The 14,088-nt window shown below is 35.9% G+C and overlaps 1 protein-coding gene across 1 annotated transcript in view; it reads left to right on the forward strand.

The window, feature by feature from the left end:
- AFG1L (AFG1 like ATPase) overlaps window positions 1-14,088 on the forward strand; it is a 72,503-nt gene that overhangs the window by 33,776 nt on the left and 24,639 nt on the right. The window contains exon 8 of the mRNA XM_074862235.1: window positions 10,965-11,047. Within this exon, the coding sequence (XP_074718336.1) occupies window positions 10,965-11,047 (83 nt within the window). The remainder of the gene's footprint in view (window positions 1-10,964; window positions 11,048-14,088) is intronic.

The following is a 14,088-nucleotide window of genomic DNA, read 5'->3' on the forward strand; positions in this document are numbered from 1 at the left end:
TTATTTACATTGATTATTTATTAACATTGTTGTGTACTCTGGTTTTAATTAAAATATACCCTTTCTTATAAAGCAAGAAATGAAGGAATTTAAAAGTATTTTCACTTTTGAATAGCTTAGTTTGAATATGCAAAAAAATACTTGTTTAAAACATTTAGAGCTGTCCCAAAGGAAATTGTGGGAGTTAGTTTTGCACAAAGGCATTTGGTAGATATAAAATGTCTTTGATGGTGCACTCAGCTTTTGTCCAACCACCTGTGTGAGAAATGCAGGGATTTGTCGATTGGCGGATCTGCCTCTCCCCCACCCCTCACCCCCCCAAAAGTCATCTCCTTGATGAAATTGATTTGTCAGTTTGTTCCAGTCTAATGGTGTGATAGCCCAGCAGCTTTCAGTATGTTGAATAGTTAAAACCTGCTTTTGAGGTCAGTGTCAGCCACTCTGACCCCTGTGAACTGTCACCTGAGTCAGAATTGCAGGGATTAGGCCTTTGATATTGTGATGGCTTTGCCTATCAATTGACTTTTTCATTACTGAAGATGTTGGGCCTTTTGTTTCCCTTCTTAGCATGTAACCAAGCAAACTCCTAAGTAGAAGGAGCATTTGTTCTTGTTCTCTCTCTCTGCAAGTAATAGAAGTAATCATCTTTTGTGAAGTGTACCTAATTAAACATAGAAAAAAGTAAAAATAGAAAATATAGCGTGATTGCAAGTATTTTTGTGCTGAACATCAGTATAATTTCTGGGTAATTTTAGTTTGACAAATTTGTAAGACTGTCAACTAACAAAATGTTGTCTATGGAAAGCAAGGTGTTAGATTAGAAGTTACCAGCCCTTTCTGCACTCAGCCTTCTAAGCCTGTGTGTGTGTTAAATTTAAACACAAGGATTATTTGAATTCTGTAGTTCAGAGCGCTTAACTGTTACAATATTTTATAAAGTATCTATTGCTTTAGTATGTTCTCTAGATATGAAGCTGTTCAGTTTGTTTGCCTTCTACATCTGTCTTACACACACTTGCTCCTAGACAGTTTATTTAGATGCAGATCGAAACTTTATCTAAGGATAAAATAGTTGCTACTGTAGCTCAGTGTTGGGCTCTCTGCCTGCACTTCCTTTACTTGTTAGGGTTTCCTGAGTTCTTGCTTGGTTTGTTTACTCCTTGATTAAAATGAGTAAATCAAAGCATATCATAGATATGGAATAGTTGATTCCCGCTGTATCAGGGTAAATTAGTCTAATTACACGTGGCAGTTTTATTTGCTTGTGATGTAATGTGAAATGAGGTCCTGCCTCCCCCCAAAAAGCCCGAGCCAATTAATAAAGCTTTTAAGCTCTTTGTCACAGGCCACCGTGGAGGTCTGCAGAGAAGAACTTTAATCCAATAAACATTTCATTTAGATCATGAAAAGAAAGCATGAGGAGAAGCTCCTACAAGAGAGGGTGTTACCAGCAATTCTAGCCATGAAGAGATGTGAGGAATTTGCCAAATTAACCAAGAGGCCTTCATATTTAACACATAAATGTGTCAAAACTAATAATAGAATAATTTAATTTGAGTTGAACCTTATATTGTTAAAATTCTAAGAAGCCACAACTGTTTTCTTCAAAGACTTTACTGTTGAGTTGGATGGACAGGGCAAGGGGAGGTTGTGAGAAACCCAGATAGCAAATAACACTGGCCGAAGCTGGTGGAAAGAAAAAAAAAAAAAGGAATAGATAATTAGGTGTAATTAGCGTGTATGAATTGTTGTCTCCCTGCCCTTGGCTTGAATAAATTTCGGAGAAAAAAACCCCTAGTGGTGAAAACGCTTTGATGTAAGAAGAGTCATTGTGGTTTGGCAGCATAAAGGCAGTGTTTTATGCTTCTTACATAATGGTTGTGATACAGAAAGAGTGAATGGACCCTGCACCCCCCAGCCTGCTTTACAGCAAGGACTTTTGGATTCCCTTGAAACAAAATGCATCAGAAGTTTTCAGTTGTTGGTAATGAGGTAGTGGACCTCATCAGAGCTAAGCGTAAGCCATCTTTAGCCTTTGTTTAGATCTTAATCGCTTTTTTTTTTTATTCTGGGAAATCCAGTTTTGTAAATCAATACTTTTTTTTTTTTTTTTCCCCCTGCCTGCCAACATTTCTGGCAGGAGCAAAGGCTAATACTGGGAAAAGAAATACAAATCAAATGTTAAAAAGAAAAACAACAGCAAAAAGAAATCTAGACAAATAACTTCATCCAGGGTGTAATTCCAGTGAAGTACATGTATTAGGGGTGAATTTGACCCTTAGCTTATGAAACATCATGTTATAAATTTGGAGTGAACTCTTGGCATTTGTTCTTCATGGAACACCACAGCTTGAAAGTTACAGTCGTTATTGATTCTTTAGCAAGACTGAATACAGTGGTTTGTGGATTGGTTTTGAGTTGGTGGTTTGAGGTTTTTTTTTTTTTTGTATTTATACTTACTCTGCAAGAAAGATTATTTTTTTTTTTTTTTTTTTTTTCCCCTAAGTGATGTGAAAGGGGGAAGAGCTGTTCAGTGTAATTCTTACTGCGTGGAAGTTTACTCTGCCATTCTTCTGCTCCATGACGGGGAAAAAGGAGAGGCTACTTGTCTCCTATGCAGCACAGCCACATCTGTACCTCCTGAATTCTTTCACTTTTGTTTGAGTATCTGAAATACTATTCACAGAACAGTACATTTTAAGAGTCTTCTGTCTTTATTCATGCACCATTATTTTACGAGTTAATTGTCTATTTTTCCTCTTCTTAGGGGGTAGCTGATTTGTAGCTAGACATTAAAATAAGTTATTGAAAAGTTGTACAATAGATCATATGTTCCTTGTGGTAGCAAGAATAGTGGGGTTTCTTAGTTGTTAGAGTTTTGAAGGCTGTAATGTAAACTTGTGCAACTTGCACTGAATTAATTTTACCTCTAAATTTATCTCTGCTGAACTCTTCAGTTTAAAGTTTAAATGTTCTTGTCACAAGTGTGAGAAACAGATTAATTAAAAAAATTACATGTGGCAGTATTTCACTTCACAGATCTTTGTGCTCTAGGTCCATTTAAAAATAATTCACAAACAAAATGTTACCCAGCATTAACCTGAGCATGATTAGTTTCATTGATGTGGTACAGTATACTTGGATGACATTTTAAAAGTTTTCCTCTGAATTTGTTAGTGTAGTTTTTTGGGTTTGATTTTTGTTGTTGTTACAATGTTTAAAATTGGAACAAGTATGAAGTGTCTAAGGCTATTGTAGCAATTTCCCATATTTTGTTATTGCAGGTAATGAAGAATATGGGGGAAAAGACTGTAAAAAATTCAGTTAACCCCTTAAAGTGTTGCACTGTTTTGTAGAACAAATAGCCTTTTGTACTTGAAGTTGATTTGATCTGTGAAAGGCAACACCTGAATATCATGCAAGACTAAATAATTATGCCTGATTGTAAGGAGTTTTTTTAGTTATAGGTCATAGGAAATTCAGTTAGGATAGAGTATGTACAAAACTAAGAAATATGCAGATTTTCTGTTGTAAGATTGTGTAAAAATTATTTACGGTTAATACTTGCATAAAGGTTAGAAAGGTTGATGAAGTGATATTTAGTTTTGCTTTACTATTCACTGCATGTCAGAATGTAATTATGACTGATTCATGAAACTGTCTTAGCAATGAACTGTCTTTATTAAAATGCTGATCAAGACAAGAGCTGACAGTAATAAAGAATAGAACATTTTAGTCTTGTTGCTTTTGAATGATTGCTAATTACCCCAGAGGTCATGTATAGAGCTTATGAGGATTCATTGACATTTTCTTTAAAGTCTACTGTTTCAACAACATCTGAACAGGGAGACAACTACTGTATGCACACCCAGCAACGCTTGGACCAAGTTTTTATCTACCACCAAATACCTGATGATTCCCTTTCTCCTTCTCCCTCTCACTGAGTACATCTTGTTCCCATGGATTGGCATAGCAGAAAGTTAGGAGTGTTACAAACTTTTACTCTTTCCTTTTAAATTTTTTTTTAAAGCATGGATAAATGGAACAGCCCTTTGAAGGTCCTGCACCTGTACCATACTTGCTTGTGACTAATGGTCTGCTTGATCTCCTTTTAGAGCTGTGCAACAGAGGGGAAACACTGAACTTAACTTTATACGCTTCTCTCAGCAGGCTGTGGACAGACCTGCCCAGCTCGTCAGTCCCAGCTGGACCAGTTTCACATTCTGAAATGTGCTGGTGATTGTCACTTGCTGATGACTTAGAGAGTATGCCAGAGTTAAAACCTGTGGGTATGCTTTGTAGGTCAGAAATATTTTTTTCATGACCGACTGCATTTTTACTTGAGAAGATTCTTGTTCTACCATAGTTATGAATCATTTGGGAAAATGCCAACTGTAATGGTATCCTTTGGATGAAGAAACCTTTTTTGAAATCACTTAAGAAATAATTTTAAGAAAGAAGAAACAATATTCTAGTTGATAATATAACACTACCTGGAGTCCAATAATGAAAAATAAAAATGGTTAAGTCTAATGAGCTCTGTTTACCTGAGGAACTCTTCCTCTTGCTGGCTGAGGGCTCTCATCACATGTGATGTAAGAGAATTTTTCTCTCTTGGGCTGGATGAAAATGTATGAGAAGAATGATTGCAAAGGAACAATCTCATTATTTTCTGATTTGCTGGGGAGAAGGAGTATTAGTGATCCTGTGTATTGTTAGTGGAGACCAAATCAGCAGGACAGGTGTGGGGTGGTGGTTTTTTTGAATATAAGCTAATGCAAAGAGTTGGAAGCTGAGGATACATTTGAAAAGGGAAGACCTATGTGGAAATTAAGATTCCTTTTGCTCAGAAAGAGTGGTTAGAAGTTGCATTTCTAAGTTAAGAATGGCTTGGTTATTAATAGTAGGTGTTCTAATGTGCTAGTTAATACTCTTGGCCTCTGGTGTAGTTCTGAATTGTGCAGCTTTGCATGCCTGGGGATAGGACTACACTTGCCATACAAGCAGAGTATATTTGATAATGCAGATGCAGTGCTACTGCTGCATTTCCAGGTGCCTGGTTTGACCGGAGTGTGAAAGGCTGAGGAAACTCAGCAGGTGTGGGAATTAAGGTAATGATCATTCCAAGCTGAAGCACTGTCACACCTTGGTTCCCCTACACCTTCTCTGCAGGTACTCAGATAGGATCCATCTGATCCTGTGGGCTGACAGAGTGATTTGTATGATTTTGTATGCTGGTTTTTGGTGTTGTTTTTTGTTTGGTTGGTTGGGTTTTTTTTAAATGCCATTAAAATTCAGAGCAGAGAATTACAATTGGGTTGACTTATGATGGTCTTCAATAAGGTTAAGAGATATCTACTCACCTGCATTATCAAGGGTCATGAGCTGATCACAATACTTGAACTCACAGGGACACACGGTATTTAGCACACTGTTTAATGTCGACCACAAAGCCATCGTTAGCATTTCAGGGGTTTTTGTGACATATGGGAAACACACGTCTTGAGAACTTGCAGGTTATCCAGTTAACTTTGACTACCTTTTGAAATTGTCTGAAATCTTTGCTCCTCTACTTAACAATCTATCATGTCATGTACTTTAATTTCTCGAGCAGTTAAACATTTTAATAGCTACCATTCCTGACCGCAGCAACAAAGGAATATTAGAGGTGCTTACAGGAAGAAAAATGTATTTCTATTAGTCTGTATTTAATAACTTTCTACAGTAGGTATACTGAAAGTCTAATTTTATCTCTTCTATCCGAAGATTGTCATTTTAGGTATTGTGTCTCGAGTTGAGCCTTGAGGCTTTGTCTTTTTTCCTTCTGGAATAAAAAGTTTTTCTGCCACTTCACTAGAAATGAGTGCATGATCATGCTGTATTTTTAACTTACTAATTGCGTTTTCAACTCTGTAATTGTATTTGTTCTTTGTATACATAAATACATAAATGACTTCAAAATAAATTGCATGACTAATTAATTTTATGCATTTGAATTGAATAGGGTAAGTCAGACTTGAAATATCTCTGTAGAATAGAAAATCTGTTGGAAACTGTGGAGGGTTCCACAAGAACAGACTAGACTAACTGTAGCTTCAATTTTAAGTGTTTATTTCAAAAGAACAGTAGAAGTTTACCCCAAGTAAATGAAATTGGAAAGTTTAAATCTCCATCTTAAAAAATGGAAACCAATAGTTACAGTCGTGGCTTTGACAATTAAGTACTAACAATCTGAGCACTCCAGTTAGTTCTTTGGCTGTTGATTAGGATTCCGTGGTGGTGATTAGTGAGTGTGAGGATGCAATCACATCTGTAGGGTTTAATCAGTCCAGTGCTGGAGAAGTTAGTCCAAAGATGGAGAGAGAAACTAGAACTTCTGTATCTAATCTTAGTAGGGTTTTTCCCCATACTGCAAAAAGATGAGGGGTAAAAAGTAGGGAAGCCTACCTTTCCACCACCACCCCGAATTTGCAGGGTTTGTAAATGATAGTATTGATTTGCTAGTTCCGTGATGCAGGAGTATAGTGTTGTTGATGCCTGTGAAGGGGAGAGAAGATGCATGGTGGTACCTGCGTCTGCACCCTCTCTGAAGTTCAGTGTCATTCTTACAATTGTGAGCAGTACTTGTTTTTCCATACTGTGCAACCATGCATCTGGCTTTCATTTTTGTAAATCTAGTATTTTAGGTGGTTAGCTTGAACATATACAATATTTTGGTGTGCTTTATTTTCTTCTATTATACATTGAGATTATATGCTGTCTTTTTATTAACATTTAAAGCATTTCTCTTGAAAAAATTATTTACAAATATGAACATTTCGCCTCTGTGTTCCTGTGAAGCAGCAGATAAGGGAACCTTATCTACCTTTCTACATAAACACAGAACTACAGTGGGTATGCTTGGCAGAGGAAATCCCAAAAGAAAAAAACTTTTGGATTTCTGCTTAGCACATAGCTTCTCTGTGACCTTTCTGACTCTGGCTTTGAGTAAAGATGACCATGTGCTGATTCCCCCTTTAGAATGGTCTCCACCGGTCCATTCTTAACTTGGAGGAGAATGCTGCTGTTACTGCCTGGCAGTGGAAGCAATCCTCCTGTTACTGCCCTTCAGTTCACTGGCGCTGCCATCACACCCTTTCTCTTCTCTTCCTCACTGCATAGAGCTCAGTTTGTGTAAATAGCAGTGCCCACACCAGTGCATGTTTATATGCTGTTTTGTTAGCATTAATTTCTTCTGCATTATCATTTCATGATCAATTGCTTTATTCACACTTGTTTGATTTTTTTTTTTTTTTTTACGTTATTTTCCAGTAGCACCTACAGATCTGTACTCTAATGCCATATATTCACATAAGGAGAAGTTTGTTCCTACCCTACAAAGCTTATAATCTAACAACAGCAACCATGTTTTCATGGAATGTTTTCTGGGAGCATGTTGCTTCACAGATGATAAGATTTTGTTTTAATGGCAGGGGCCATCCATTTAATGTATATTTATACAGTGCCTAATAGAAAAGATGTGAGTCAGCTTTGAAGTTTCCTGTAAAAATAATGATGAATGGTGGTAGGTGTTTATTCACATGAACATATAGAAGGGTTAGGAAATTCTTGTGGATGTTCTATTTTTATTCAGAACATGGGCTCTAAATGGCTGGAGTACCTTGCTGAAGAGAGCATCAGTCTGGAGAGGACTGAACAAAAAAAAAAAAAAAAAAGAAACTGTCCCTGAGGTCCAAGTCAGTGGTTCTTGAGGCAATAATGGGTGAAAAATATGCTAGACATTAAAAATAAAATATAAACCAGGATTTTACTGAGAATGCAGGTTTGAAAAATAGGAGACAGAACTGTATTTGAAAGATAAGACAGAATTAAGCCAAAAAAACCCCTGAAACCAAACCCAGAAATTAATTAGGAACATCCAAGGAGCAAGATAGTAAAATGCCAAATCTTTTCCAAAAGACTAAGTATCTCTCTGTTCCTGTTAACTGACTCCTACTTTTATACTTATATCATGTGTTACAGAAAACTGCTGTATATCAGAATTCTCTTTTTCCATTTTGTTTGGTGCAGTTGACTTTCACCTACTAAGGAAGGAAAAATTCAGTAGGACTGTAATAACTGTATTTTGTGTATCTCTGAATAGGATGCTGCTATTGCCTTTCTGGCTGAAAGGTTCTATAGCCCAGAATATCTAACAATATTTTTGAAATAAACTGTGTAATATTACATTAGAATGTTACATTAGAATGTAATGTCACATTAGAATCAGTAGTAGTACATTACAAGACAAGGTTTATAGGGGAAAGAGCTGACTTTCATGTAGGCAACTTCTTGTAGCTTAAAAAGAGCCCCAAAACGTCAATAAGCTTTTGAGCACACCAGCTCTTCTTAACTAGCATCACTAATGATAGTGATTCTTCCTGGATAGTGATAATACTAACAACTTTGAAGAAAGAGAAAAGGGAAGGAAGACAGAAGAAATGCATCTACTTCATAGTTAGATTGGTAATATTTACATCTACAGTTCTTACCTCCAAAACTTGTACATTGTAAGGTTAAATCACAGAGTCATAAAAGGCTGTCAGTGCATTTAAGGAGAGATAAATTTGTAAGCAGAACACAAGTGGACTAAAATACTGTTGCACCAAGTGCTGATTTATATTTCAGTGAGCCTCAGTGACCTGCATAATATAGCCCAGTATCAGTCTGTATTTGAGTGCACAGCGTGTCTGCTCTACTCAGCAGACATTAGCAGCTGAGCCACAACCACTGCTGTAAATATCAGCACAATAAATTTACACCAGCTACAGTGTTCAGGTGCACTTCTTTCAACCATACCGTAACCATGCCACACTCTTACACGGTTCTGTGTTTGCTCTTCACTCTATATGTAACACAACACCCTGAGAGAGCGATAGAGTTTGTAAACCCATCTTGAAGGCCAAAGACATGAGGCTGAATTCGTGCAAAATTTCCCATCTGTTGTTTCCAGGAAAAAAACCCGTAAATTATAAACGGTGTTACTAAATATCTGAGTATCTAAAGTTAATCTAAATAATCTCATAGTCTGCATAGCTGTAGTAGCAATGGGGCGGGGGGGTGTGTGTCCCTACTAACATGAAGAAAATAGTACTTGAGCTAATTTACTACTTTGGAAAAATAAAACATTAGGTGGAAAGATGCTGAGCATCAGTGCCTGGCAAAGAAAAGTAAAGTACACCAGCTTTGCTGTGAAATTTCAGGAATCTTCCTTCTAGCCTTGAGTGTCAGACTGATGCTGAAGAAAAGCTTAAACATCCTCCCTCCCTTGTGCATATTATTACATGCCTCTGGAACTTTTTTCTTCTGCTCTGTTATTCTCTTTCTTTGTAAGCTTTCACGAAAAGAAAGGGAACAGATTATAATAATATTGTAGCACCAATGCTATTGTGTTTGCAGTAGCCTTAGCCCAAGATAATGATTTGATTAGCATGGCTTTTTCACTTAGCGGAATTAAAGATCCATGGATTTTCCTGAGATTCTGTGCTTTCAGGATGATTTTTTTTCCACCTTCTGTCTTCAGCTGTATATCTTTGCAGAGAAGTTGGAGGTTTAAAATAGGTATAGAGCCTTCAGTAATAGCCAAGGGCAAAAAATTAGCGTAGTGAGTCATCACAGTCACTCCTGCAGATATTTGTAGTCTATAAGTCCCATGCAATGCATTTGTTCAAAAGGGCCATTGTTCCTTAAATCACTGATGATAGTTCTAAAATTTCAGGTTTTTTTTTTCCTGCAATGTAGTTGCTATAAATGAGATTTGACATTTCCAATTTTGTTATTTGAATGGCCTCAAGGAGGCTTTGGAAAATTTGACACGCAGAATATGAAATGCTTAACAAGAGTATTAAAGATAAACTGATAGTTCATAGTGCAGTGAAGAAGCAGAGTAATTTAGCAATCCAAAGAATCGTGTTGAATTACCTAAAAAAAAAAAAGTTTTATTTCTTTAATTAAATTGTTCATAGAGGTATATTTTCTAAAATATTAAAACTTTTCCTCCCTTTCTTTTTATAGCTTCTTTTGTTTCTAGCTATATAACACCCAGAAGTTGTGTATGTTGGCAATATTAATAACAGATAAGCAGAGCTATTCCCTTTGCCAGAGGGTGTAAAATTTGATCCCACTGAGGTTACAGAGGATTTTGCTGTCAGCCTCAGGCCTTGAATCAAAAAAAGCACCCTTTAGTAGAGCTGGTTTTGAGTTTTCTAACAGAAGCAATTATTGTGACTACTCAGGGACATCTGTATCACACTTGGTATCTTACAGGTTGTTTAGAGGGGGGGAAAAAAAGATCCTTTTCTGAGTCAATTCAGACATTACAAAAATGAAACAAAATCTTTTTGATATATGGCTTTGTTTATTCCCCTTTATGCTTTGGTCCGTTTTGCAGCAAGTCTTGGCATGGTTCATATATTTGATGTTTGACTCATAAAACTTTTAATCTTCTTAGTAGAAGGAAACGATAAAATTATTTTTAGTTTATAAAGTAGAAGTAGTTTGAGTTGTCTCTGTTCCTAGAATTTGATTGTGGTCTGTTAAACTTTTATTGCTCCTAATTTTCTATTTCTAAATGTATATTCTTTAATGTGAAAATAATTATTTTTACACACTCCCCCAAAAAAGCACTACCTAGAGGGAACGATCAATATTCATCCTCATTTCATTCTGTGTGCTTCCAATCTATATTAATTTTCTAGTTGATGGACTTTTGAAAGGGTTACTTTTTTGTTTTGAATATTTGAATTATTTCTTTGCTTTGATAATTGTAAAGAGACTTAAATTTTGTGATCTTGAATTTCAGTTTTGCAGACGATATTCATCTGATGGTTTATCACAGCAGTGTGTCTTCTCTCTAACACAGACAATAGTAAATACAGCTTTGGCTTGAAGAAGGCTATTCTTTTTTTTTTTTTTTGTCTCTGTAGAAATACTGCAGCACAGTCCAGCTTGATTCTGGAATAGACTACAGGAAACGAGTGCTTCCTGCTGCTGGAAAACTTTACTACCTGTAAGTTTATCTATGATATGGTATTTGCCCTCTTTTTCCTTTTTATTAGCCAATAATTTCCTAGTCAGTGGGAAATGAAAAATGTATAGTAGAATTAGCAGGGTGTGACTTTTCCTTTCTTTGCCTTCTGGTCCATTTTGTTCAGCAAACCGCCTTCCATTATGCCTTGATATTAACTTCATTAAACTACATTTTCAGTATCCACACTAGCATCATTTATAATGTGTGACTGAATAAAAACTAATTAGATTTTTTGGGGAGGTGTGGTGTTTGGAGAACTGAAGTGACAGATGGTTAGAAAGTAATGAATATCCTCTTGTAAGAGATTGCACAATTCTCTTATAATAGAAGAACATCCTTATTGTATTTAAGTAATTAAGTATTTATAGAAATCCAATGACAAGGATTCATTTAGTGTTGGGTGTTTCCAGTGCTGTGGATTAAAAAAAAATCAACACACTCCTATTTTGACAGATTGTTTCTGTTTATCATGACAAAATTTCCTTAGCACTTTATTCTATATTTGCAAATAAATATATTTTAAAATACATTCACAGTTGTGCTTATGGTTGCAGCATATATCTACCTAACAGAAACATCCTCTCTTTTTTTTTAAAATACTTTGAAAACTTTGCATTGTATTTTTCCTATCTTGTATTTGCTCTTAAGAGTATTATTTAATTGATGAAAACCTGAGCAAGACAGACAATAGCTTAAAATGAGATTTATAACCATTGTATCTTTCAACACAACATACAATATTGATTTAAAAATCATGTTTCCATTAAGAAAGGTGCAGAATTTTCACTGATGTGACAGGTATTTGAAACAAAGTATGTCCATATCACTTTATAATAAAGTTAGAAACTGTAGTTGTTTGTCTGGAAGGAGGAGTACCGCTTAGTAGAAATACAATAGGTAACTCTTTCTGCTTCTGGAAGGAAACAACAGAATTTTACATATGGAAAACAGGTCTAATGCAGGTTCTGTATCTTCAAAGCGTGACTGTGTGAACTCAGGAAAAGTAACTCTCACTCTGTACTCTTGCCTGGGTCCACTTTTGTTAAGTTTTACGCTGTCTGCTCTGAAGTACTGTTTGAAGCTGCTGCTGTTATCTCAGCATTGCTCATCATGGCTGTTGTTCTGATGTCTACGTAGCCGTCCCTGCTTACGACTCTGCTTATTATGCCCATTGCACTCTGTGATGTTCTGTTTGATAATTGTGAAGAGCACCTACCATATTCTTTCTTCACTGTCTGTGCTCTAAAGAAAGGAAGAGCACATATGTGGTTTCTGGCAGGTAATAGGCTAAATGCGGTGCCTATGACACCAGAGGAGAAGAAATACAAATAAGTCCCAGGAGTAGTACCCAGCTGAAGTATTTCTTGGTGTTCTGCTGTAAAACAAGTGAATGGCAGAGATTGGTGATAAGTGTGTCTCGTGTTCTCTCATTGGAACGATGTTGGTTACCTCTAGAACTTGTGTAAATCATTAGGAAGCAGTGGGGAAAAAAAATAATTAAAAAAAATTCTGTAGCTGCCGGTGGAAATAAGATACTTATTTCATTGTCCTTTCTTTTTCTGAGAGAATCTCAGTAGTTCTATTCAAACTTGTTCACTGGGGCTTTCAACCTTGCAGAACTAGCTTAGTATGTGGGAATTTTTTTGTTTGTTTGTTTTAAAATTAGGTACTATACAGTATTTTGCTACAGATTTTTTTAAAATTTAGTTAACAGTCTTGCCCCCCCAAATGTTCTTGTCCAACATGTTTACATTCCGCTATTAATGGTCACCACTTTTTTTTTTAAATTCTATTGATGCTTCATAATTTGTGTAGTCTTTTCTTCATTTAAAATATGCACCTGAGGGTTGCTTAAAGCTGTCTGATACTCATCTGAAAGCAGTCAGTGTACCACAATTACAAGATTTCTGATCAAAGCAACTTTCTTGACCTCAGTCTCAGGTGTCTATTTTCAAAACAAATTTTCTTGGCAATTAGGTGCAAATATCCACCTAGGCATCATATTTGGCTGTTTCTTCTTGTAGCCTTTACATCAAAATTTTTGATAGTTATCTGCATATATGTGTACATACTCTGATATATATATGCACTCTTTCCCCTCTTTTATGGCTTTTTTTCTGGTTTTCTCTGTTCCTTTTCATTTATCATTTTGTCAGAGCAGAGCCACACACAAATATTAGTGTTGAGAGAAACTTATTTTTCTGAAGTTACAGTTTTATGTAATCTATTCAGAAAAGGTTTTTTAAAGTGTTTGAAATGGCACTTACAGAAGTTTGTGGGTTTTTTTCCAAATTCTTTGTATCTACAAGGTTTGTTATTGTTAAGCTTGAGCTAAAAAGGAGTTATCTCAGTTCTGCTATTAACATTTTCAGGGTGCTTAAGGCCTAATGAACAGGAAGGTAATTGTGTAATACGCTGATTGTCACTTGTCATTTAGAGGAGGTCTAGAACTGTGTGAAGCGATGCAACTTGAGTGCACCCACTATCTATAAAGTAGACTTTTCACACCAAATGAGATTATACAAACTTCAGTGAAGTGTTATATATCCTCGTTCTAGTTTACCTACCGTAGCATTAATTTATTATTCTCAGCTTTCAAACTCAGCTAGAAGTATTATCTATCTAATCTAATCTAATCTATCTATCTATCCGTCTTTAAGAATGAAACATGGCAAGGTTGACCCTCTAACCCATTCAGTGACAAAAAATATTCTCTGATCAGACTGATTTGTAATTCTTATGGCAATTGGAAGATGATTATAAACTTTACATCAGCTCTCAGCACAGATATTTTGCATTTTCACTGTCTGTGGTTGATCTTTTCCCAAATAGTATAGGGGACAGAGAGGGGAAAACGGATAAAATTATTAATGCAGAGATAATGCTGGTATTTTGAATTTCATAGTTTAATTTTGCAAATTGTTTGATCAATACAATCAGTTGACTTGATTTTTCTTCCTCCCACCCAAAAGCTGCTCCAATATTTAATTTCACAAAGTTCCCTCTCAGACATTTCAAAG

Source organism: Strix uralensis, chromosome 3 (genome assembly GCF_047716275.1).
Source record: "Strix uralensis isolate ZFMK-TIS-50842 chromosome 3, bStrUra1, whole genome shotgun sequence".
NCBI lineage: Eukaryota > Metazoa > Chordata > Aves > Strigiformes > Strigidae > Strix > Strix uralensis.